Source organism: Barbus barbus (assembly GCF_936440315.1).
Source record: "Barbus barbus genome assembly, chromosome: 5".
NCBI lineage: Eukaryota > Metazoa > Chordata > Actinopteri > Cypriniformes > Cyprinidae > Barbus > Barbus barbus.
In genome coordinates this window covers 1,265,372-1,292,371 of record NC_136733.1, presented here as the reverse complement: position 1 = coordinate 1,292,371, position 27,000 = coordinate 1,265,372, and the positions used below count along the sequence as shown (strand labels likewise).

The 27,000-nt window shown below is 39.3% G+C and overlaps 1 protein-coding gene across 1 annotated transcript in view; it reads right to left on the bottom strand.

The window, feature by feature from the left end:
- LOC306870375 (citron rho-interacting kinase-like) overlaps nucleotides 1–27,000 on the bottom strand; it is a gene marked incomplete at its 5' end in the record, with an annotated part of 88,156 nt that overhangs the window by 12,125 nt on the left and 49,031 nt on the right. The window contains 16 exons of the mRNA XM_079417605.1: nucleotides 393–434; nucleotides 1,532–1,701; nucleotides 2,667–2,771; nucleotides 2,844–2,935; nucleotides 4,088–4,268; nucleotides 5,196–5,333; nucleotides 7,492–7,515; nucleotides 8,731–8,898; nucleotides 9,266–9,458; nucleotides 11,337–11,444; nucleotides 18,845–18,985; nucleotides 20,024–20,128; nucleotides 20,394–20,529; nucleotides 21,768–21,961; nucleotides 24,796–24,993; nucleotides 26,861–26,914. Of these exons, the coding sequence (XP_079273731.1) occupies nucleotides 393–434; nucleotides 1,532–1,701; nucleotides 2,667–2,771; nucleotides 2,844–2,935; nucleotides 4,088–4,268; nucleotides 5,196–5,333; nucleotides 7,492–7,515; nucleotides 8,731–8,898; nucleotides 9,266–9,458; nucleotides 11,337–11,444; nucleotides 18,845–18,985; nucleotides 20,024–20,128; nucleotides 20,394–20,529; nucleotides 21,768–21,961; nucleotides 24,796–24,993; nucleotides 26,861–26,914 (2,049 nt within the window). The remainder of the gene's footprint in view (nucleotides 1–392; nucleotides 435–1,531; nucleotides 1,702–2,666; nucleotides 2,772–2,843; nucleotides 2,936–4,087; nucleotides 4,269–5,195; nucleotides 5,334–7,491; nucleotides 7,516–8,730; nucleotides 8,899–9,265; nucleotides 9,459–11,336; nucleotides 11,445–18,844; nucleotides 18,986–20,023; nucleotides 20,129–20,393; nucleotides 20,530–21,767; nucleotides 21,962–24,795; nucleotides 24,994–26,860; nucleotides 26,915–27,000) is intronic.

Here is a 27,000-nt window from a genome sequence, read left to right as displayed (position 1 = left end):
TACATAAATTCTGAATTTATGTCATACAATTTGATGTATATCATCTCAAATAAACAGAACAAACAACAATGAAGGAGCGCTTCAGCTTGTGATTTGTTTCAAATGAACTGATTCATAAGAGTCATTTGTTTGTGAATCAGACTACACTGGTCCTGCTGCATGCGAGAACATCCCAATATAAAGACGTCTTAATTGTCTATTCATTGTTTTTGTATTATTTTCAAGAATTTCTGCTTTCCTAGACTGAGCTGCAGGAAACACTGGAGTCTGCGGCTGACGTACAGTGACGTTCATTCAGAGGAACGGTCTGATGATGCAAGCGACACGGGCACCAGACAGAGGAGCATGCTGGGTAACACACACGAGTGAGCTTCCCTCAATCATCTGATTACCTGAACCAGCGGCGAGAGAGTCTTCTGATGTTTAACACCGGCCTACAGCGTTCAGAACACAATCACACTCACAGCGTTAGACAATCATCACACCGAGTCTCTGCTAGCTTCAGATCTGTACTAATGTCTTCTGGGACCTGATCTGATCGTATTAGCTTGCTATCTCTGTTCATCTCTTTTGTATTCACCGCCATTAATCTGCCCCGCTGATGCTTAGAAACATTACAGACGGGGAAAAAAAACGGGAATGTGCTAGAGAACTCTTAAAAGTTGACAAAATAATCTTTAAGACAGATATTAAAAACGTTTCGATATTAAAAACGAGTCCAGTGTTGTTCTTGTTAATCAAAACTATTAAAATCATGTTTGTTAACCGAAATAAAGATGAAATCAAATAATCAACTAATCAAAATAAAATTTAAATTAAAAATTTAAAGTTGAAGTACTAAAACTCAAATAAAATTGATAAAAACGATAAAATAAAATTACTAAAAATGACAAAAGCACAAAACTTTAAAATTAAAACTAAAAAAGCTCATGTAAAAAAAATACTAGAATAGTGTATAAATACTATACTAAAATAATACTGCTAACATCATTTTCTTCACAGGAGTTTTTCTGTTAATTAGAAAGCTGAAATAAAATAAAATATAAATATTACATGAATTCCACTTAAAAGCTTGAATGAAACTAATTGAAATTGAAGTACTAAAGCTGACAAAAATACAATTACAAGAAATATTTTAAGAAATAATACAAATGATAAAAGCACCTAAAACTACAAAAACTGTATCCAAAATTAAATGAAAACTAAAAATTAGACAACATTAATAGATACTATATTAACATCTTAGCATCATATGAATAATACTAAAATAACACTACTGACAATATACTGTTTACATTATTGCATTATTTTTGTGTCAATGTTTGCATTACTGACACACTATTGTCATATTTACTTCTGTAGAGTAATAGCAAGCAGTAAATCATTGTTCTGCAGTGACACAGTAAACTAAAGCCTGCTGAAACTGCATCAGTCAAACCGTCTCATGAGGTCATAAAGAGTCAAGACACACAGAAGTAATTAGTATTATTCTGAGGGATTCATTAACACAGAGGGACTGAAGGAAACTCACTGCGTCCGCCTCGCTTTTCTCTCGGGATCCTCTGCTGCCAGCCACCACTGACTCCAGAACAGCCACCCAGCGCTGCTTATCTGGGAAACTGGGAGCCATGAAGTACAGAGACTGACCCGGCCAACACGTGGTGTGAGGATGAGACTCCAGCTTCAGCACGTACGGGATATCTGACACACACACACACACACACGTTTATCTCAGTAGTGTTAACAAATACACGTGTCAATGGTGTACTTCTAGAATCACATCAGGAAGACAAATAAGAGGCAGCAAAACAATTAAATATGAAGCTACTTAGTATTCCTTTAAACAAAGTCCATGAATACTGTGATAAGACTTTCGGATCTCTTTATTTTTATACGAATACATTTGTTAATTTTATTGTATTTCATTATTGATTTTAATGATATGCTGCAGACTGGATTGTGCCAGAAACAAAGCTAATGACACAACTATTTGTTTTTGCCGATTGTGGGCAGAAATGTGTTAAATTTATTTAAATATAGTAAATATGATAAAAAAAAAACATTAACTGATTAAGCAGAAAAGTGAATCAGGGTTATCAATGTTAACTAAAACCATAAAAAGCATTTAATGCTTAAAATAAAATAACTGAAATACCATAAAATATAACAAACTCCTAAACTTATTTTATTTATTTAGTTACCAAAGCAATATTTCTCATTTTATTTAGTTATAAATAAAAACTGCATACACAAATGAAAACACACACACGCAACAAAACTAGCAAAACTTGAACTAAAGTTTAAATTAAATAGAAAACATTCAAATAAAAATATTCAAAATATGAATAAAAACTAGTTTAACTTCATGTCTTAAAATAACTAAAACTGAAATGAAACAAATTAATAAACTCAATAAAAAGATATGCAACAAAATTACTAATACTAACAAAAATTCAAATGAAAAATATGAAATTGAAAATCTTCATGAAAACTAAAGCAGCACTGGTGCAGGTTAACCTCATCGACTAGAATCCACAGAACACACTAAAATACAGCGTTTGGGACTATCAGAGGTGAAAGTAACGCTCCGGACGTTTCATCTCGTTGCTAAACACATGCATGTGTAAAATGATGTAGTTTTTCCTCGAGCACAGTGATGTTCTGACCTGATTTAGCCGTGTTGATGAGCTCGGAGGCTCCGACGGCTCCGTGCACCGTCACCTCACCGTCCGGCAAACACAGCTCAAACTCCTCCTGCGGCTTCACCGCGTCTGAAACACACACAGAGCTCAGAAAACACCCAACTACATCACCTGGAGTGATCTGACGGAGGGATCGTTTACCTTCTGTCGGCTCGGACTCGTAGATTGATAATTTAGTCCCGTCCAGCACCACATACTTCCTCTCCCAGCCCTGCTGCCCTCTCTTACCGTTCCTACAAAACACATCAAAAACAGCCAATCAGTGACAGCACGTTTAATATCATCTGTAATTATATGTAGTCTATATAAAGTGGCACCAACATATATTTGGTTCTGTGCAGCTGCCTGTTATTTCAGTATTACTGGCATACTATTATAGTTCATATTCTGATTAGTATTTCTTTTTTATATTTTCTGCTTTCATTTGAAGTTTAGTTAAAGTTTTAGTAATTTTTTGTGTGTTTGTCATTTTTACTAGTTTGTTTTTAAGTATATCTATATAGTTTTTATTACTTTGAGTTATTTTATTTTAGTACTTCAACTTGGAAATGAAAAAGTTTGCCTCGGCAGCTAGCTGAAATAAAATAAGATTTTAATTATATTTTATTTGAGTTCATGTTTATTTTATTTCAATTAAAGATTTATTTGTATGCACATCCCACAAGACATTAGAAAGAGGAAATGTTGCATGCATTTATTATTTATCCTACATGGACAAAGATGAACTGAATTTCTCACTGTTATAAACTCGGGGGCACTATTACACATCACCTGAATGAGTCTAGAACGTGCCGATCAAAACAGGTGAGGAAGACACAGAAACTAGCCATCTCATATGCATGTATGCATAATAAATAATGCTATCATCAACACTAACCACATAAATGAAAAGTCCCCAATGTCAATCCAGAAAGTGGTGAAGGCCTGTGAAGCTTTGGGATACTGATCGAAGCCATCTACTGCATCTTTGCTTTGATAATATTACTGAATATGATCCAGATGTAGTATTTGATAAAAAAAAATAAAATAAAAAAAAGCGATTTTCTCAGCTTTTTGCTCAAAATGCTTTTTTTTTTTTTTTTTTTATGAAACCTACCTACATTCAAGTGTTGATAAAAAAAAGAATGCTTGAAGCTAGAATAAAAGTAAAAATAAAATAAAAATCTTTATTTTGATGTATTGCTTGTTCAGATATACATACAACAAAATATTCTGGAGGCCATGAAATTTTAGTGAAAATCATCAAAAATGCTGGCGGTAGCTGGCAACTTTTTTTTCTTCAAAGACGCTGGCGGGGAAAGAGTTAACATGTTTCTGAAAACTCAAATATCAATTTGGGAACATATTGCAGACACACACGATGAGCAGTTTGGTCGTAAGCGCACCTGGGCTGCTTCATCCAGCCCTCCAGACGCACGTGACCCGAGGCCTCTTTGACCTGCAGCGCGGGTGAGCTGGCTTTATCCCGACACAGAGCCTCAGAGAAGTGAGAGGCGTATTCAGCAGGAAGACCGCAGGTCGCCGGCAAACACGGAGAACACTTGGGATGGCAGAGAGTGCGACACTCTGAGCGAGAGAAGAGAAGATAAAGAGAACATCGAGAGAGAGACAAGACCAAATTAACATTCTCTACTAGTCATTTTTTCATTTATAGGCCACACAACTCTTTTTTGGTAAATGAAAAACACACAAAAAAACCCCTCAAGGTCTTCATATGTGTTTTTTAATAAAAGTTATTTTAACTTGAGCATTGCAATTTTAGATGCAATTTTAGGAGCAAAAGACACAAACGGTGCATGTTTACTTGGAGAAACAATGGAAAAGCATTGCAAAAATGAGTTCTGAGGCTCCTATTACATGAGTGTGTACTTACAATACCGTTAAAACAAAAATTGTAGCCAGTAAGTTTTCTTGAAGAAATTAATCATTGCAGATGCATTCAATTGATCAAAAGTGATCAGTAAAGACATTTATGTTCCAAAAGATTTTTGTTTTAAATAAATGCTGTTCTTTTGAACTTTCTATTCATCTGTGAATCCTGAAAAATAAAATGCATCACAGTTTCCACAGAAATATTGTGCAGCACAATTGTTTTCAACATTGATAATAATCAGAAATGTTTCTTGAGCAGCAAATCAGTGTCATGATCCTTCAGAAATCATTCTAATACACTGAAGACTGGAGTAATGATGCTGAAAATACAGCTTTGATCACAGGAATAAATTACAGTTTAACACATATTCACATAGAAAACAGCTGTTTAAAATTGTAATAATATTTTACTGTTTTTACTGCATTTTTGATCAAATAAATGCAGCCTTAGTGAGCAGAAGAGACTTTTCTCAAAAACATTTAAAAATCTTCCTGACACCAAACTTTTGAATGGTAGTATATATAACCATATTATTGGTACAAATTCTTCTCAGAAGTGAGCCAAAACATTTAACATTCAAGCTCAATTGAGTATGTGTGTGTGTATGTGTGTATTTGTACCCAGACACGTGGCAGCCTGTCGGCCGAAGTGGACCGTGTCCAGACAGACGGCACATTTCGCCGCCCTCATGTTCAGTCCCACCGTGAAGCGATGCGGGATGTTGTGATGCATTCGCTCCTTCACACGCCGCCCGTACTCTACAGACAGACAGAGAGAGAGAGTTAATTAGTGCGGGTTATTAATGTCCTCTTGAACAGCTCAGTGTGAATGATGTCAAACCGATCAGCCGAAAATAAAACTCATCACCGTCCAGCAGCAGAGCATCGGCCACAACAAAACCGCCTCTATCTGAGCAAAACAAAACATCATCAGCGATCGCATGCAGGTCTGTGCGCGTCAGGCTCCAGAATAAAAGAAATATAGACAAGCAGAAACTTAATCATCACTTAATAAAAACATGACATGCTGCAGAAACCAAGAAAAGAGACAGAGACAGAAGACTCGAGGACAGCAGGAGCAATGCATCACTGTATGTGCTTCAGCTTAATCACTGCAGAAACTCATGCTCTTCTGGCTTTCCAGAGAAAATCTCTAAAGAGATCAACTTGACATTTGACTCAAAACAAGAAGCCTTGTTCTCTGAGAAATTGATGATCTATCTATCTAGGCATTCAAAGGTTTGTCTCTTCTTTAAGTCTTTTTTGATCACCTAGGCTGCATTTTATAAAAAAAAATTTTTTTAAATAAATTTAAAAAAAATTGTAAAATATTATTTCAATTCAAAAATAAGGTTTCCTATTTTAATATACTTTAAAATATTATTTATTTCTGTGATGCAAATCTGAATTTTCATCAGCCATTACTGCAGTCTTCACTGTCCTCCTTCAGAAATCAGTGTGATTTATTATTAATATTCAGATTTATTATCAATGTTGCAACAGTTTTTGCTGGTTAATATTTTTTGGAACATGTAATAGTATACATGTAAGAATATAAAGGATACAAAAAACAGCATTTATTCAAAATAGACATCTTTTCTAGCAATATAACTCTTTAAAATCACTTATCGATTTAATATCCTTGCTGAATAAAAGCATTAATTCTTTCAATATGATGTTGCTATGCACAATTTCAAAATCCCTGGTAGCCCTTTGGGCAGGTACTCTTCAGATTTTGTTGGCCCGAAAATGAATTTAACTAGCCCAAATAATGTTTTTATTTTTTATTATTTTTTTTTTTAAATATAGAAAATCAGATAGGAGTCTAAATGTCAATCAAAAATATTTTCCAATACACAAATATCAACAAATATGAAGGAAGGAATTTTATTCCACTATTTACAGGGTATCTAAAATAAAAAAAATAAGGCAATTTATGACCCATTTTAAGAGCTGCACAAGTAAAATGAACAGTATGAGCGGGTTGGACAACCTCTATGGTAACATACAGTATTAAGCCATAAAATGACATGATTTACAGTTCAGATACAGGTTTCACAAAAACACAAATCTTATACAACAGCATTTCAGCCTTTAGACCATTTTTATGAAAAGGGATAAATCAAGCATATAAATTATTATATTAATTTAGTTTAGATTTTTAGAAGGCACATTAACTACTTTCTCATTTACAACACTATGTGTTCGCTGCTTAAAAACATGGGTTGATATTTGCATTGACCTGACCGTAAGCAGCAAGAGAGGCTTATTGGAAACTAAATTCATTTTGTTAGCAACTGTACAGAAAGCAGCACCGTCCACGCTCATAAACGCTGCTTTATCAAGCATTATAGGTAAGATGAAATAAAAATGCCAATGACAATTCAGTGACATCTTTGCCTTTTGAAGTTTAATCCAGCCGTATCGCCATTCTTGTCTTTCCATCCCCAACTTTAAGACCTTTTGAAATTATAGTTAAGACATTTCTTATACCATTAGTTGTTTAAGCCCCCGTGGGAGCCCTGTGTAGCCCGACTGGAAAATATAATAGCCCTGGGACGTCGGGCTACCGATTTTGCGAGCCCTGAGTTGTTAGGGGCCGTTCACACAGAATGCATTTTTCCATTGTTTCTCCATATAAACACACTAGACGGGTGCATTCAGTGTTATAAAAAACACAGAGCTCATGTTAGAATAGGTTCAACATTTACAAAAACACTTTTTTTCTACTGCCCACATCTCACATTTTTGTCCAAGCAAAAATGCGTTCTGTGTGAATGGCCCATATAGCTGCTCTGTGTGTTTTCTTCCTGTCTGGTGTCTCTCAGACGTGATTCCCATCAGCGCACGACCCTGAACTACATGCCGATCTCAGAGCGACAGAAACAGAGATGGAGGAACAGAGAGACACACTTACTTTCAAACGTCACCCTCCTCTTCTCTGAAAGAGCAGAAGAGAAACAGCTCTCAGATTTGACGGAGCAGGACGCAGAAAGAAAGCGAGAGTGCAGGACGACACCGATAGAAACATGAAGAGACAGAAGGAGCCACAGAGAGAGAAAACCACTGAAATATTCCTCATCTACAGACAACATGAGCTTCATTCATCTGTCAGACTCCTGCATTAACACTTTAGTGTGGATCTGTTAAAGACGAAACTATGTTCAAAAGAATCTCATAAAAACATTTCAAAACAAATATTTATACATAGAAATACATAATCTTTGTTTAAATCTTAAATTACATTTTTGTTTGCATCGCAAAATTTATATATATATATATATATATATATATATATGTGTGTGTGTGTGTGTGTGTGTGTGGAATTTTAATTTAATAATTAAATGTATTATATTGTAATAATTAGATACAATATGCATATTATATATATATATATCATTCATACAACTATTTCTATATCTATCTATCTATACACACAAATACTTTTAAGAATTTGTATATGTATATATCTTGATTAAACACACACACACGTTTGTTTTTGTGGTTTATGGGGACTCTCCATAGGCGTAATGGTTTTTATACTGAACAAACTGTATGTGCTATTGCCCTACACCAACCCTACACCTAAACTTAGCCCTCACAGGAGACTTTGTGCATTTTTAGATTTTCAAAAAAAACACCATTTAGTATGTTTTTAAGCCTTTTGAATTACGGGGACATAGGCAGTGTCCTCATAAACCACCTTCATATTGTAATACCTCTGTCATACCCATGTCATTATACACATTTGTGTCCTCATAAACCACATAAACATGCACACACACACACACACACTAATGAGAATTTTAGAGTAAATGCGTTTAATATTCATAAAAATGTAAAAAAAATAGGTCCTAAAAAATAGGCTTCATTTAATTTCTTATATATGTATTTTAATTTAGGGGTGAAATATGACCTGGATTCTGTTATGCTTGAAATATATTTTACTGATGAATAGCTCACAACAAGACCAGCACTCTAGAATCAATTTAGCATATATTTCCCTTTAAATACTAACTGCACTCCAGTCTGATATAACCAAGAAACCAGCTGAAGATTTCCTGTTCCATCAGTATTATCAGAAACGCCTGGCCATGTTAACAGTATGTGTATTTGAGCGAGTGTGAAGCAGACTCTGTGTCGATGCTGTACTGACCCTCCGGCGTGGAGCTCTCTTTGCGGCGGGCCGAGCTGGACGGGTTCAGGAGGCTGCTGGGATTGGGCTGGCGCTCCGGAGATTTCACGATGGCTGACATGAGGATCTGCTGACGGGCCGACGCCGGCGTGGATGGAGCCACGTGCTCCTGCACTTTAAAATGAGCCGCTGAGAGACAGAGAGAAGAGCCTCAACAACATTTACAGTGCATCGCTGTACTAAAGGGATAGTTCACCCAAACATGAAAATTCTGTCATTAATTACTCACCCTCATGTCGTTCCAAACACGTAAAACCTTCGTTCATCTTCGGAACACAAAGTAAGATATTTTTGTATAAATCTGAGAGCTGTCTGACCCTCCATAGAGAGCAAGGTCTTCTGTCAAATTTGTGTTCTGAAGATGAACGAAGGTCTTACGGGTTTGGAACGACATGAGTGCGAGTAATTAATGACAGAATTTTCATTTTTGGGTGAACTAACCCTTTAAAGAGTGATGGAAAGATGAGCACACTGAGGACAGACACTGAAGACTCACCCTCCTCTCGTAGGGAGCGCAGCTCGATCCTCATCTTCTGCAGCGCCTCCTCCAGATCCGAGCAGCGCACTCGCTCCTTCTCCAGCGCTGCTTTCATGTCACCGTACTGCAGAGGAACGGCAGGTTGAGACGAGACCGCGGTGGCGCCGTTAGCCGTGACACCCACCTCCTCACGCCGCCGCCCGAAAATACCCTAAAACACACGGATCACATGACACACACCGCTGATCATCCTCTCACATTCTGACTGATTACCAATACTATAAATCTGTACGGTTTTCTCTGCTAGCAATATTTAATCTTTTTAGTGTTTAATGTTAATTGTTTTTATTTTTAAAATATATTTTTTCCAAATAAAATATATAATTTTTTAATAAGTGCTTCGCTTTGATTACTTTTATTTTAAAATGATTTATTTTCCTATTTCCCGTTTGTTTCTTTTTAACACCATGCCAGTTTCTTCTATTTTCATGGCAAAAGTCATAAAAAATTAGAATAGGATTAAACATGATATTTAAAGTCTTTTTCTAAAAATCTGAAAACTAAAAATATAAGTAACTTACCAGTTGTTTGCGATTAATGGATAAGGATTTTTAGAAATCTCAGACAGTACAGTAATTTCTGGCAAAAGATTTTTGAATTGAGTGTAAATTGAGTGTAAAAAAATGTTAATTACTGATCAAAAGATTGGATTTTTTTTTTTTTATATATATATATTTTTGAATGGCGGCTGCATTTATTTGATCAAATACAGTAAATGGGTCAATGACGTATAAGAATTTTCAACAAGCTAACTTGAGATTTTTCAAATACAAAAAATAATATCTATTGCAATTGTTCAAACAGTAAGAATGTTGTGTGCACAAATTCATATTAAACTTTTAAATTAAGTGATTTTAGTGTTTTTTCATCTAGCTGAACTGGCCATAGCTTAAAAAAAAAAAAAAAATGTCAGGTGGTGCGACCGTGACTTATCTTAAAATTAATTAATTTCCTTAACATGCATTACATTTTTTACTACAGCCTAGCTAGCTAGCTATGCCTTCGTCACGTAAATGCATAATACCTGGTTGCGATTATTTACAAAACAGTTCGGTCTCCTTATTAAATAAGCTGCTAGAGGAAGACAGTTGAGAGAGACGGCAGCTTTCCCGCGAGTGGGCGTGGTTTCAGCGCCGCCAGTGGACACGCCCCCAGCGTTTGAGAGCAGAGAATACTGCTTATTTTTTCAAGATTGTGATACCTTATTGTGTTTACTTGGCGTTTTTTTTTTTTTTAAGCATTCAAATTTGGCATTTTTCTGTGGTGTGACAAACTCAGAACACATAAAATATTGACTTTACACGGACTTTAAGGAAATGAATAAATTTTAAGATAAATCGCGGTCGCACCACCTGACATTTTTTTTTTTATTCATCTAGATGAAAACACTAAAATCACTTAATTTAAAATTCTAATATGAATTTGTGCACACAACATTCTTAATGCTTGAACAATTGCAATAGATATTATTTTTGTATTTGTCAAAAATCCTTATACATCATTGACCCAAATACAGTAATATTGTGAAATATTACAATTTCAAATAGCTGTTTTGTATGTGAATGTATGTTAAAATGTCATTTATTTCTGTGATCATTACTCCAGTCTTCAGTGTCACATGATCCTTCAGAAATCTGATTTAGTTCATATTATCATCATCATTTATTACTGGTGCTTAGTTATTAATAACGGTTCTTATGGTAGTGTAATAGTGACTATAGGCGTTTTGATGACATCCAAGCCAGGAATTCCAGGTTTTCCATGACTGTGGGAACCGTTTTATTCTCTTTAATAAAGCTAGTTCTAGATTTAGCAGATTCCACAAGCTCAACTCAAACTGTTCATTCCAGACGGTAAAGTGCCTGCGGTTCAGTGAGAAACACTCAATCCCACAAATCAAGCACAAACTCGGTCTTAAATGTACATCAGACTGTAATGAGACCGGTTTTAAGAATGAGATGAACTCTGTGACAGCGGCGCGTCTCCTCAGGGTGTCTCAGTCTCATTAGCATCCCCCAGTCTCTCTCACCTTCTTCTTCTTGGTGGGCTGGTCCATCTTGGCCTGCAGGAAGTCGATGAGTTTGGTCTGTTGTGAGATAGTTCCTTCCATTTTCACTTTCTCGTGCGAGTACACGGCCTGAGGAGAGACCAGGAGGAAGAACATGAAGACTAAGATGAGTTTGAGTCGCAATGTGGTCATTAACACAAATAACCCTAAACGAAACAATAGGTTACTTGCGTAACCCCGGTTCTCTGATAGCATTAAGTGAGGTGTCTCACTATGGGATACGCCCCTTCCGCGTATTCCTCAGAAGCCCTATTACATTACGCCAGCCCCAATTGGCTGGCAGACGTGACGCTGTGTCTGGGAGTGGCCTCCCCACCCCTCAGTATAAAGGAGCGACACAACGTCACTACGACATTCAAAACAAGCACACCTCTTCCTCGCTTCGCACAGCAAGGAGGGTGATCTGGTGAGACACCTCACTTAATGCTATCAGAGAACCGGGGTTACGCAAGTAACCTATTGTTCTCTTTCAAGCATACGTTTCGGTGTCTCACTATGGGATATCCTAACTCCCGTATTGCCAGATAGCCTGCCTCGAAGTCTCCTGCCAACCACAATACTGCGTGCGGGGCTGAACGAGTCATGACTCGTGATTCACATTCCAACGCTCAATACTGCATGCGCTAGAGTCTGAGCTGTAACGTCCAGCTTATAGAACCTTGCAAATGTATGCGGTGAGGACCAGCTCGCCGCTTCGCAAATATCCTGTAACGAGACTCCTTTAAACAGGGCCCAGGACGTTGACATTCCCCTTGTTGAGTGTGCACGTAAACCAGATGGGGACACAAGACCCTTACTGGAATATGCCAGCGAGATCGCCTCCACTATCCAGTGCGACAACCGCTGCTTAGTAATCGGCTTCCCCGTACGAGGTTTCGCCCAAGATACGAACAGCTGATCACTTTCCCTGAACCCTCTAGTTCTTTCTGTATAAATGCGTAAAGCACGCACTGGACACAATGCATTTAACTTTTGCTGTTCTGATGAAGCAAAAGGTGGTGGACAGAAGGCTCTTAACTCAAGAGGAATGATAGCCTTAACTATTTTGGGCATGAATGCAGGATTAGGTTTCAGAACTACCCCTGCATCCCCAGACATGAACTGCAAACACGCTGAGTGCACTGAAAACGCGTGAATCTCGCTTACGCGTTTTGCCGAGGATAAAGCTAACAGCAGTGCCGTCTTAAATGACAATATTTTTAAATCAACCTTATCCAGCGGCTCAAATGGGGACATGGAAAGAGCATCTAGCACCAATCCCAAGTCCCATGAGGGGGAAATCGGTCTCGAAACTGGCAAGGCGCGGCGCGCACCTTTCATAAACCTGCCTACCAAAGGATGCTGCCCCACAGTTTTATTATCAAAACCAATGTGACAAGCAGATATAGCAGCCAGAAACACTTTTATGGTTGAAAACGCTTTCCCTTGGTCTATCAAATCCTGAAGAAATGATAGAACCACTGCCACTGAACACTGAAAGGGTATCTCATGTTTAGTTGCGCACCAGCGCTCGAACACGCCCCATTTGCATTCATAAAGAGACCTAGTCGATGAAGCTCTAGCATTTTGTATGGTTCTAATAACGCTGTCAGGCAGACCGGTTATATTTAAATTGACCCACTCACAGGCCATGCCCATAGTGCCAGGCGTTCTGGATGAGGATGAAAAATCTCCCCCTCAGCTTGTGACAGAAGATCTCTGCGCAGCGGGAGAGACCACGGGTCTTTGTACAGCATATGTATGATCTCCGCTAGCCAATACTTCCCTGGCCACCTCGGAGCTATTAATATCAGTTTTAGTCCCTCCTCCCTCACTCTGTAAAGTGTTGGGGATATCAATGCTATTGGTGGGAAAGCGTAAAGGAGAGTGCGAGGCCATTCGTGCGCCAGCGCATCTATCCCCAGAGGCGCGCTCTGATCTTTCAGGGAGAAAAACAGAGGACACTGAGCATTGTCGTGTGACGCGAACAGATCTACTGTCGCTCTGCCGTATATGCTCCAAATCTGTTCGACCACCTCCCTGTTCAACTTCCACTCCCCGTAGAGAGGATTGCCCCTGGAAAGCAAATCCGCACCCTGGTTCATAACACCCTGTACGTGCGTCGCTCTCAGGGATAAAAGATTGGTATTGCTCCATAAAATCAGTTTGCGTGCTAACATGTGCAAGGGAAGTGATCTGAGACCTCCCTGCCGGTTTATGTAAGCCACAACCGTAGTGTTGTCCGTTCTCACGAGAACATGATGCCCTTTGAGAAAAGGAAGAAAATGCTTCAACGTCAGAAAAACGGCTAGCATTTCCAAATAGTTTATGTGAAGACTGGTCAGATGTTGATCCCATCTTCCATTCACTATCCTGCCCTCGTGAATGCCCCCCCAACCGGACAACGACGCGTCCGTTGTTATCACTTTTCTGGCTCGAACCACGCCCATGAGTACCCCCTGAACCAGAAAGGTCGGGTGTCTCCACTGGTGCAGTGCTAAGACTGCCTCTGACGTCACTCTTACTCTCCTGCGGGAGTGACGTATTGGGTCCAGTCCCTGAGACGCTACCCAGCGTTGAAATTCTCTCATGAACAGTCTGCCTAAGGGAATAACTATCAGGGCTGAAGCCATCAGTCCTAATAGCCTGAGGCATGTGCGAAAGGAAACACTGTTTCCCCTCTGAAAATCGGTCATGCACCGAGTGAATTTTCTCACCCTGTCTTCTGACAGTCGTGCTCTGAATGTCACCGAGTTCAGTGACAGCCCCAGATATGTTATAGACTGTGTGGGAATTAAAACACTCTTTTCGATGTTTAATTTGAAACCCAGTTTCTGTATGTGTTCCAGAAGCATAACTGTGTGTTCTCTCGTTTCTCGCTCTGACTGAGCTGTCACCAGCCAGTCGTCTATGTAAGTAGCGAGACGAATGCCCTTCTCCCTGAGCGGAGTGAGTGCCGCTTCTGTACATTTTACAAACACTCGGGGGCTGAGAGACAACCCGAATGGTAGAACCAGATACTCGTATGCCACGCCGAGGAAAGCAAACCTCAGGAATTTCCTGTGGGGTGGATATATCTTTATGTGAAAATATGCGTCCTTCAGGTCGATTGACGTAAACCAATCGCCATGGCGCACTAATTTTAGGAGTGTAGAATGAGTGAGCATTCTGAACTTGTACTTTCTTAAGTACTTGTTCAGTGCCCGCAGATCTAATATGGGACGAAGAGCTTGAGTCCCTTTCTTTGGGACGAGGAAGTACCTCGAGTAAAACCCGCTGTGGCTCTGCTCGGGTGGGACCACTCTTATAGCCCTTTTGTTCAACAGAGAGGAAATTTCTTCCTGAAGAACATGCTTTAATTTTTCCCGCACCTGAGAATGAATTATCCCTTTGAAATGCGGGGGGGAAGCGGCGAACTGCAGTCGGTACCCGAATTGTACTGTCCTTAGTACCCAGCGGGACCGTGTGCATTCTCGCCAACTGTTTATTTGCAGCGTTCTGGCGCCCTCGTGTGGCTGAGCCGTGAGCGAGTTTGTTGTCTGTACTGCGCATGTGTGGGCATTCAGCGCTCGGACAGAGTTTAAGCGTCTCATCACCCCTAAGGGAGCTAAAGCTCCCCGAGGTGATGTTATGCTGTGGTCTGTCAACGTGTTTTGCAACGTTTTTTGGGGAATTATGTTTTGCAACATGTTTTGGGAATACAATGAAAACTTTATTGAGTTTTGGACATGAAAAATGCTTGTGACTAGTGGGTGGGTGTACACCACTGCACCATCCCTTGTCCTTTTCACTGCTCTGGTTCCCCTGGCCCAACCGGGCTCTATCTTTCCACAGAACATCCGGGAACTTTGGAACTCGTCCACTGTCGAACGCTGAACATCTGGGGGACGGGAGCTCGCGAACGGGGGGGCTTTTGTGCTCCTTTCCCCGGGGAAGACCCCATCAAACTGCCTTCTTCTTCCTCCTCGCTCCCTGAGGATGGGAGTGAGGATGAGGTTGAGGAGCTGGCTGGACCGCCTGAGCTGTTGCAGGCGGGTAGTTCTTCCTAGGCCAGGCAGTTCTCTGTTCCGGGACTCCGCTGTGACCCGCTGCATTCACGTTCGGTCTCTGCCGCCGAGGAATGCGATAGCTGGGGGGTGGGCGGGCCGTAACTTGTGCGAAAGTCTGCCGAGGTGGCGGGGGGGGTGCAGTCTGTGCCTTCCGAGGCATACAGAGCTGCAAAGCCTCATCATCCCTCTTCTTTTCCTCGCATCTCTTTTGCATCAGTGTCAACGCCGAGCCAAAAATGCCTTCTGTGACCACCGGTGCGTCCAGGATAGCTTCTTTCTCCCTGTCAGAGAGATTAGCCAGGTTAAGCCAACGTCCTCTCTCTTGGATGACCATTGTGGCCATGGCTTTGCCCGCGGCTTGAACCGCGCACCTCTGAAGACGCAGAGAGAGATCTGTCACTACACATATCTCTTCCCAGTGCGTCTGACCTGGTATGGTCGACGCTTCGTCCTGCAATTCCGCTTGGTACGCGGTCAGCATAGAGGTAGCGTTCAGCGCCCTGACAGAGAGAGCAATCGCTTTATAAGCGCGTTCCGACATGCTTGACTGGAAACGGTCCGCTTTGGATGGCAACGTCGGATTTGCAGCTGCCGTGTGCTTTGGATGCAAGTGCGCGGCAACTAATGGCTCCATGGGAGGCATTCGGAGAAGTCCTGCTTTCTCCATTCCCTCCACATCGAGAGCGGATCCTCCCTGCACGGGTAACTTGCTGGTGAACGGTTTGTCCTTCCAGGTCACCGCAAGCTCCTCCAGGAGCTCTGGAAACACAGGAAGGAGCTGCCGTGCTGCCCGTTTCGCCCTCGGCAGCCTCTTACCCTCATAGCGAGACTTTGCAGTCTCTGCTACCACGGTCGGCCACGGAATATTTAGTTTCTCTGCAGCACGTTTGCACACATCTTGCAGATCCACACTGAGCAGCGGGGATGGTGCCCCATCCGCATCTTCCGTGGTCCCCGCCGCGGTGAAGGGTTGTGCCGTGTGCGCAGGGGGAATGAAAGGGGAGTCCTCGAAATCTTCCTCTTCTTCAGAGAGAAGAAAGTCCGATTGTCCCTCTTCCTCGAAATCGAGCGCGTCTTCTTCCTCGTCCGTGCTAAACACACTGGTCAGAGGGACGCAAACGTCAAGCTGTTCACCCCATGATAAAGCTGCCGTGGTGGGCAGCTCTACAGGGATGGATACCTGCGGAGTGGCAGCTGGAACGGGGCTAGGCGACATGAGGGGATCGTGGCCTGACAGGCTAGCTTGGCGTGCTAGCCTGCGACGAAGGCTCTTCGTAGTGAAGCGTGCGCAGTGTTCACAGGAACCGGGGTTCTCGATCGCCATTTGGGCATGTTTCAGCCCAAGACATGCAGAGCAGACCTGGTGTGTGTCTTTGCATGAAATTTTGTTCCCGCATGAACAAAGTCGCACAGCATCTCCCTCGCTAGCCGGGACAGTCTGCATTGCAGCAGCCATCGTAGTATCGAACACTCCTTGCAATCGGCTGGAATGCAAAATTGAAGGAGTCAGGCGAAAAAACGGCGTGGTGGCCAGTCGTTCGTCCGAGAGTTCGTTAAGGCTTCTGGTGTGAAGCGAGAAGAGGTTTTTGAATGTCGTAGTGACGTTGTGTCGCTCCTTTATACTGAGGGGTGGGGAGGCCACTCCCAGACACAGCGTCACGTCTGCCAGCCAATTGGGGCTGGCGTAATGTAATAGGGCTTCTGAGGAATACGCGGAAGGGGCGTATCCCATAGTGAGACACCGAAACGTATGCTTGAAAGAGAACTCAAATTCAGCTGTAAAGCAGCTCTACAGAAGACAACCGTGCCATTATTCATTCAGCTCGAGTCAGTTCTCATCAAATACTGCTGGTGGTGCAATCCAGAGTTATTACTGTTAACTAAAACTAAACAATTTACAATTTTTAATGAAATTTAAGACAAATATTATATGTATTTTATGTCAGCTAGTTGCCAAGGCATCATTTCTCATTTCATTTAGTTAACCTTGATGCTCTAAACTAAAACAAATAAAATATTAATAAACTATAATAGTATATCAATGATACTATGATTTACAATGACGCAGTAAAATCAACAATATTACTGAATATTGTGTCTTATTTAAATTTATTACAGAAATTTCCATGACTGTCCACTTCTATTAAAATATTATTTAAATCATAATTAAAACATTCCCTGATATTTCCAGGTGTTTCACGACTGTGGGTCAGCCCATCCATCATAAACCAATCAAATCCAGATGAATATAATCAAGACAATCTGCTGAATACTCCGTTTCACAAAAAATACTTTGCATTTGTTAAAGTGCTGTTTCATATGGAAGCAGTCGTTAAAAATTTAAATTTGAAAAAAAAAAAGTTAACATTTAATTGTGACTTTTTATCATAGTCATGATTACAACATTGACAAAATAACCATGATTTTTGCTATAATTGAGCAGCTCTACTTCTGATTTGACCAATCCTGTGAGTTTGGGGGCGGGGCTATCTGTTTGATGACCAATGACAGACAGGATTGTGCTCAGAAAACCTGTTTGGAGATTATCATTATTATTTATCCTCTTGTTAAAGTTAAACACTAACATTGTTTCATAATTTGAGCAGCATTCATTTATGACACCGACACACATTGTGACGTTTTGACTAGTCATAATTATCGAATATTCGTCGAATTTAAAATAAAAATCCACAATCGAATGCAAAAACACTGCATTCAAATTTTAGGTGTGCGTCATGCAGCCTTGTCAGTGGCACACGAATGCGACGACGATGTAAGTGTGGTTGCTTTTTACCGTTGTTGTTTTTGAACCCACTGGATGCGGCGCTGCTGCGTTGCTCATTCAAAATATTGTGGCAAAACAGAACATCAATACAGAGATGTTGTTGTTTACGCCAAAACTGAAACCAAGTTGTTCACACAGAATGCATATTTTGTGCATTTTCTAGAAGGACATCTATCAGCCACATGTTTGGATAGCCATGTAAAATTAATGCAAGTTCAACTTTTAAAAAAAACAAGACTATAGCAGGGTTATTTTCTCCATCCGTTTAGTACTATGTAATTGGCTTCCGTGCCTTTGTATTGAACTATGCATACATGATGCTGATTTGTTTATAATTGTTTAAGCAATTTTATTATATTTGGTTTTTGAACATTATGCAGTTTTTCATAGATAGTCATGTTATTTTATTGCTATAATAAACGTGCATTAGTAATATTTAGCTGGATGCGCCCTCTTGTGGCCTCAGGAGAGAAGCCAAAAGCTTTTTTCCCCCTAACTAAAATTATGCCTTTTAAATCCGAATATAATTTGAATATTGATAATATTTAAGTGCAAAATTCAAATGTAGTTTTTCAGCCATTTTGACAACTATTTATTGTGATGTGTATGGTATCTTGAGGCGGTTGGTGTGTGTGTGTGTGTGTGTGTGTTGACACCTGGATGTTCTCCAGCTGGTACTCGAGGTCAGTTCTCTCGGTCTTGAGCAGGTCGGTCTGGTCCAGTGCGTCCTGCAGTCCCTGCGTCAGTCTGAAGATGTGCGTCTTCTGCAGGTCCATCTGCTGCTGCAGCTTCCCTTGCTGGACACAAACACACTAATTCATCCATCAGTCCAGAAAAAGACCTGGTAGTAACACGAGTCTCCTGTAACCACTTCAGATCTCTGATTTCATGACTACATCCATCATTAACTATATCATAGTATCGTTAGCAAAGGAAACTTCTGATCTCTGCACAGACGTAACGTTCGGAGAAGACCGCTCATCATTATTTTAGTGGAAAAGCTGTAGTAAATGTTGAGATCAGAGATAGAGGTCTGCTACCCGACCTCGGGCTTGTTGCTAAACTAAAACTATATGCAGGCTACGCTGCTTTTATAGACGCACACACACACATTATTGCACACAGATATCAGAGAGATCGCACAGCGAACACACTTTTATTAGTAAAATTGCTTTGATAGGCTACTGACTCGCGACGCAATGAGGGCATAAAATTGCTGTTTTTGAAGCAACTAAGCCTCATTGCTTGTAGAGAGAGACGCACAGACACAGGTTCAAACACGCAACTTTCATCCCTCTCTCGCTAATTCAAATAAATTATATAATTAACTCAAATAAATGCCGCACTACATCTGTGTCTGATTTAAAGCAGGCCGAAGGCTAACTGACGAAAGTGACCATAATTTGCACGGTGGAAGAATGATCATTTTGTCGTATACATCTATTCAAAAAACTCGACATCATTTATGTGACCGCTGCACCTGATGTTCATAAACTTTCATAACTATGTTTTCTTTTGCCTTGTGAACTGGCCGAGCCTTGATGAATCTGTTTCTTTAGGCTACATGTATTTGTTTACTGACCCTTGCATGCAATCATGAAATACAGCATCTTTTTTCTTTGTTAAATTGACTATTCGTTGTAAAAAATAAATAAATTAATTAATTTAAAAAAGACTCCGGGTTGGGTTCGGGCTCTAAATTTAACACATTAATTTTTGCATGGATTTTAATTGTTCTTAAATTATAATTACACACATAAAATACACTGCATAAAATATAATATATGTATGTTTGAGAACAATTCAAAATAGGCTGGTACACGTGTGTTTTTCACCTCTTCCATGAGTCTTTGTTTGAGTTCTCTCTCCGTCTCGAGTTTCTGCTGAAGGCTCCTTGCGTTCATCTCCAACATGGCATGTTTCTTCTCCAGGTCATTGAGCTAAACACACCACCACAACACAATAAACAGCACATATAAACAGCACAGCCTCTCCTGTCTGAGGGAACAGAAGGTTTTGTTGTTCACAGTGTTTAACTAATGCGCAGCGGCGGCGTGTTCATGTGCAGTGCTTAATTAATCTCCATCAGCTGTGGCGCTTAATCGTGGCTTGTTAAATTCCATATTGGCATGAATATTAATATTCGCAGATGGAGGGCCGGAGCGAACCAGGACAAACTGTTGCGAGTGTGTTTGTGTAACTCACAGTATCAGACAGACTCTCTGCTTTCAGTCTCTGCTCTTTCAGCGCCTGCTGCAAAGCTACGATCTCGGCCTTGTGCTCGCGGACGGCCAGCTCGACCGCCTGCCGAGACTCCGTACTGCGCTGGTCCGCTCGCAACCTGGAGGAACAGGGTCGAGTCGAGACACAACACCACAGAAAAATAGTATTTACATGCACTACCATTCAAAAGTTTGGGGTAAGAAAGATTCGTAATAGTTTTAATGGATTTATTTGATCAAAAATACAGTAAAAATAGTTTTGTAATTTAAAATAACAGTTTTCTATGTGAATATACAGTCAATCTAAAATGTATTCAGACACCTTCAACATTTCTCACATCACAGTTTATTCACTATAGTTTAGAAAATGGTAATAAAATATGACAAGAACTCATGAAAAATGTCAGATAACTGATAGAAAGGCATGTAATGAATTTGGTTGAGTATCTGTCAGCTGTTAAAGTTAAGAACACATTAGATAACACCACTTTAGCTCAACCAATCACCAAGCAATGCTTCATTTAGTTCAGTTTGTGGTGGAAAAACGTCACATTAGCAATCAAATAAAAAACACTTCAGCAAAACATGCTCAAGTTTAGCACGCGTTTGGGAACGCAACAGCCACCAGTTAGACACTATTTTACTAGATTTTTGTTTTTGTAAGCCTGTTGTCACTGAAGCTGGAGTTTTCCTTCAAAATAAAAGCTTAAATGCAGTATGAATAGCAGACAGCTAGCGGTTTACATGCCATTCAAATTAAAAATATCTCTTTCAAGTGTCGAAATTAGGAAAGAAGTATTGTAATTTCCCTACTGTAGTGCAAAGCAAAAATAATATTCCTATGAGATCATTTTCATTTATTTTACAATATATGGCTATTACTGTCATTGTTGTGATTATATTCTAATTTGCTTGGCTTTCTAAAACAGCAGTGTGAATGTAATTTAGACTGAGACAGTACATCACAAATAAAAAGAGGGTTGAGTTCAGCTACAAGTAAACTTTTTTCTTACTTAAGTTAAAAACATGAGTTGGAGGTCTTAATTTTGAATTCTCAAAGTGCATTAGATAGAATAATTTAACTTTAAAATTATTATGTTATGTTATTATGCTGAAAACAGTTGTGCTGACGATGCATTTGAATTTTTCAGGATTCACAGATGAATAAAAAGTTTAAAAGAACAGCATTTATTTGAAATAGAAATCTTTTGGATATAAACATCTTTGTCACTTTTGATCAATTTAATGCATCTGTGATGGCTATTAGCTAACCTGAAGATGCTGACAAATTCTACTAGATTAAAGGACACACTTGAAGTCAATAATTGAAGTGTTTTGTGACTGCTGCTCACAGTACCTGTTCTGCTTCTCGTTGTCCAGCAGTCTCTGCATGTCTCGGGTCCTGCGCTCCGCCTGGCTCTTCTCATCCTCCAGAGCGGATCTCCAGTTCTCCCACTGCCTCTCCTTCTCCAGGAGCTCATCGTTCAGACTCTCCAGCTCCACCACCTGCTCCTCCAGCATGCTGCAGGTGGTCTTCAGAGTCTCAATGTTCTGCAAACACAAGAACACAGTCCTATAACACGCCTCAGTACAGTACAAACGTCCAGCTTCAATCCCGTCTCGGAGGTCTACAGACAATTCCTTGGACTCCATGGCTTGGTTTGTGCTCTGACATGCACTGTTAACTGTGGGATCTTATTTAGACAGGTGTGTGCCTTTCCTAATCATGTCCAATCAACTGAATGTACCACAGGATGATCTCAAGGAGGATCAGTGGAAGCAGGATGCACCTGAGCTCAATTTTGAGTGTCTTGGCAAAGCCTGTGAATTAGGTGTCAGTTTAATGCATTAACTTAATTAATTACTTATAACGTGATTAAAATGTCACGTCACTTTCATGAAAATATTTGAACGCGGTTAACGCACTGGCCCCGCCCCCAGACCTGTACGTCATCTTACATTTCATACAGGTGACTGTTGACAAATATGATGCAGGTCAACAACACCATAAATGCAGTTATGCCCTAAAATTCAAGATATTGGTGCAAAAATGCCCCTGCATGAGTTTGTCTCATATTTATATCATACGATAAGCGATATCACACAAGCAGCAAGAGCTGTATTACACGAGTGCTGCAGAGCTTTGCAGAGAACATTATTAACTTTAAAACCATAGCAGCACAGCGGTGTTTAGTTTCTGAATGAATCGTGTGAACCAATGATTCAAAAACCCATTCATAAAGAGAGCAGTTTACTTCATTCCTGAATGATTCAGCCGTTTGAACGAATCAAATGAAGACATTTACCACCACCTGCTGGCAGATTTAGTTTCTTATTTACAGTATCATTTAATTAATAATAATAAAAATATTAAAGGGATAGTTCACCCAAAAAATTAAATTCTGTCATCATTTACTCACCCTCATGTCATTTCAAACCTTTCTTTTGTGGAAAAATAAGGTATTTTGAGGACTGTTGGTAAAAAAGCTGTTTTGGTTACCAATGACTTTCACTGTATGAACAAACAGTACTGAGATGTGTCTCAAAGTGTTTGTGTAATACATGTTTTGTTGAATCAAATAAAATATTACTAAAGCTACAATTTGTAAAGTCTACTTGATACTTTCTCATTTAACACAAAAATAGCTTTAAATAATCTTTTGTGGGTATTTTGACAGTCAAATTTATGTTGCGATTAATTAATCAAAACAACATCAAGTCAGGTCTGCTTTATTGTCAATTCTTCCACATGTACATACAGGGCTCCAAACTGCGACTAAAATGGTCGCATTTGCGACCAAAAATATTAATTTGCGAGTGAAGTTTTTGCTGAGGTCGCCACTGGCGACTATATATAATTTGCATGAAAGGACTTTTTTCCCGATTGTTTTGCGCTCACATCTTTTGTTATGTTCACTTATTAAACTTACATAAGACGATGCGCATCAAAGTTTTACTGGAAAAGAGTTTCAAACAGTCCTCGTCTCTGCCGCACACAGTCTGCTGAACGCAGTGAGAGAGACCTGAAAGGTGATAATATAAACACCAGTACCCCGCGTCCACACGGTCCGTGTATGCGTCCGGATCGCGCGAGCGGAGAGTATCGCACTTAATGCTCAGGCGCGATCTCTTTAGCACCTCAGTTAAAGCAGCAAGTGAACCCATTATATATTTCGATTTACTACTATAGTATGAAATGAACATGATCAAAAGGTAGGCAATAAGAAAGCCTATAGTAGCTACAACTTACTGAAATGTTTTATGTAAAAGCTCATTGTTTCAAACTGAGGAAATGTATAAAGCTTGTAAACATTGCATTGTAATACATTTACCTCAGAATAACCACTCAGTGTCCATAAACTCATCAGTCAGCTAGAAAAATAACTATAAAGAGGAGCGTTTTGCTATATTTATGCGCTGTTGCATATTAATATTTTTACTTATTCTGTTGTACATGATTCAACTCCTCCTATAAAATTGCATTTTACTAATGAAGAAAAACAGACTGAATGTGTGAAAGACGTGACAACATTTATAGGATGCACTGCACTCAGTTGCCAAGTGATGCTTATGGTCCATGATATTGGTACAGATTCTGTGTAACGAACAATTCTTTGTGACTGTATATTTCAAGTTGTAAAAGACATTTAATTCACACTTTAAGTGAACCTTAGTCCCCCGGTCGACCTGATCATCTACAAGATGGATTAAAATGCTGATAAAGCCTAGAAAAGATAAGACATAAACACATGACAAAATGATTGAAATGTTAAAATACGGGGGAAAAATAAAATGATAATAATAAAATAAACCACTTTTATTCTGTGGCACCTAAAAAAATAATTTGGCGCCTAAGTTTTTCTTTTATAGGAGCCAATGGCACCTTACTCGATTTTTTTGTCTGGAGCCCTGACATACATACATACAGAGAACTGAAATTGTGTTACTCTCAGACAGATCATGTAATTAATTAGATTAAAATGTTAATCGACTGACAGATCTAGAGTGAATACTTATGAACATGTGACTTTTGTTTTTTATTTTTAATAAATTTGCAAAGATTTTAAACAAACTTCTTTCACATTGTCATTATGGGGTATTGTTTATAGAATTTTGAGGAAAATGAGTTTAATCTATTTTGGAATAAGGCTGTAATAAATGTGTAAAAAGTGACTTTCCGGTTGCACTGTATTACACAAGTTTAACTGATTTCAACAGTGTGTGGAAGGGAAAGTGAACTGACCAACTAAAGCAAACAAACCACAAAGAGATGTGACTCCACTTATAAGGAGCTGTGAAAGCAAAGAGAACTGGACTCGCTCCACATATCGTGGACTGAGTTGATTTAAAGTTGGTTTGAGTGTGCAGATGACGTGTTTGCGCACCTGCTTCTGGTTGTTGAGGTGCATCTCTCGGTCGGCCACCTCTCTGCGCAGACGGTCCACGTCCTGACTGAGCTGCAGTCTCTCCTCGCTCTCCACCGTCAGCTCGTCCAGCTGCTTGGACAGGTAGAAGTTCTGCCGGTTCAGCTCAGCGTTCTCCTGGGTCAGCTGAGTCAGCTGCTCCTCCAGGTCCGTGATCACCTGTGACGACACGCCGCGTCATTCATCCTTATCAATATGCATGAATCTTCCATCAAACACATAATCATTCCATTCATTAGAGTCATTCCACCGCAATCACTCTCTGTTCTGACACTGCGGGAATATTCCAGATTCATGAACACTGCAGCTATTGAAACAGATGGAAATATCAGAGCTCACGAGGCAGGAAAACAACACTAGTAGTTTTGCTGCGCAATAGTTTAAAAAGATTTCAACTTAAATAGACATAGAGGGTGTGTAGAACAAAGATTGAGATATAGAAACATAATATAATAAAATATAAGACAGATCATCACAATTCAATAGACAAAGAGTGTTATTTTTATCTTATAAGACTTTGTACTCAAGAAAATTTATTTTAAGTTTACAGCTATATACATACTTTTAACGTTTAACATACGTGTGTATATATGCATAATATATAAAATATATTTTAAAGAAATTAATATAAATTTTAATACATATATTAGTGCTGTCAAACAATTAATCGCATCCATAATAAAAGTTTGTTTACATAATACGTATGTATACTATATATATATATTGTATGTGTATGTATATATATATATATATATATATATATATATATATATATATAAGTACAAACACATGCATGTATATATTTAAGAAAAATATTATGTTATATAATTATAACATGTTATATTATATGTAATATACTTATATATAATATAAGAATATGAATATATAAATGTATAAACATGTAAATATTTTCAAAATATATAAACATAAAAATACACAGTACATAATGTAAACAAAAACTTTTATTTTATACGCGATTAATCGTTTGACGGCACTAATATATATAAAAACATATGTATATACATATTACTATATGATATTGCATATAAATATAAAAGACCAATCAGTCAGCAGATCTCACAGTGGCAGAAATGATGCATGTATTATGAACTACCATAGATTTGATAGATAGATGATGACCCTGAGAATGCAAAAAGTGTGCCCTTTTCATATCCTTGGACATGGAAATTAGTTTTTGCAATGGCAACGCTCATAAAACCAAACAGAATCAATGTGTGGGTTTGTTTCTGATGACTTCACTACATTAACTCACCTATATTCGATTGAGAAGAACAAAGTGCATGTCAGCTATAACTATATATAGCTATAAATGACGGCACTGCCATTTTATATTTACATGACATCAAAATAGTACATTTTCATTGAATGTAGAGTTTACAATTATGACTTGATAATGATGTAAAAACATTGTAAATTGTATTTTTTAAATGAAATGAAATTTAAACCGCAAGCACACGAGACACAAGGCTGATGTTATGAGTGAAGGGCTGCAGATGGAGAGGTTCGTCTGATTGAACCGCAGCGCTGCATCAGTTCTGCGTGAGGTCAGAGGAGTCGAGCAGCTCACTGATCTGAGGTCTGTGATCGGGGATAAATGAGGCATTAAGGTGACAGCAACTTTTCCCAGCGTGTATTGATTCTGTTGTGTGTCACTCGGGCTCACGGCCAACAGAAGAGAGCCACTGTTTAGATCTCTGCTTTCTTCAGCTCTTCTAATCAATAATTTCTCTCCGAGCTCTTTATCCGATCCCTGAGGATCCTCAAGCTAAATATAGAAGCTATCGAGCACAACACACCACTGAAATCGTACAGTTTCAATCTCTTGTCGTCCTGTATGGAGCTTTAGTCAGGATAGATGCCATTTCATTTGAAGTTAATAATAAATGAAGTAAAGTAAGCAAAAGTAAGAAGTCTGTTTTCATATTGAAGAGAACCATCATGTTCAACCCTCCTGAGCAGTGCAGGGGATTGTGGGAAATATTAGCGCAGATAAACTCACACTTACCGAGCAGCTGTCTCTCAGCGCATCAAACTTGCGCTGAATCTCATCTCTGTGGGCCTGCAGGAGAAGGACAAACACATGATGCTGTGTGTGAATGTGTGTGTATCAAACATGTATATATTATTTTACACTTTTAGCCCTGA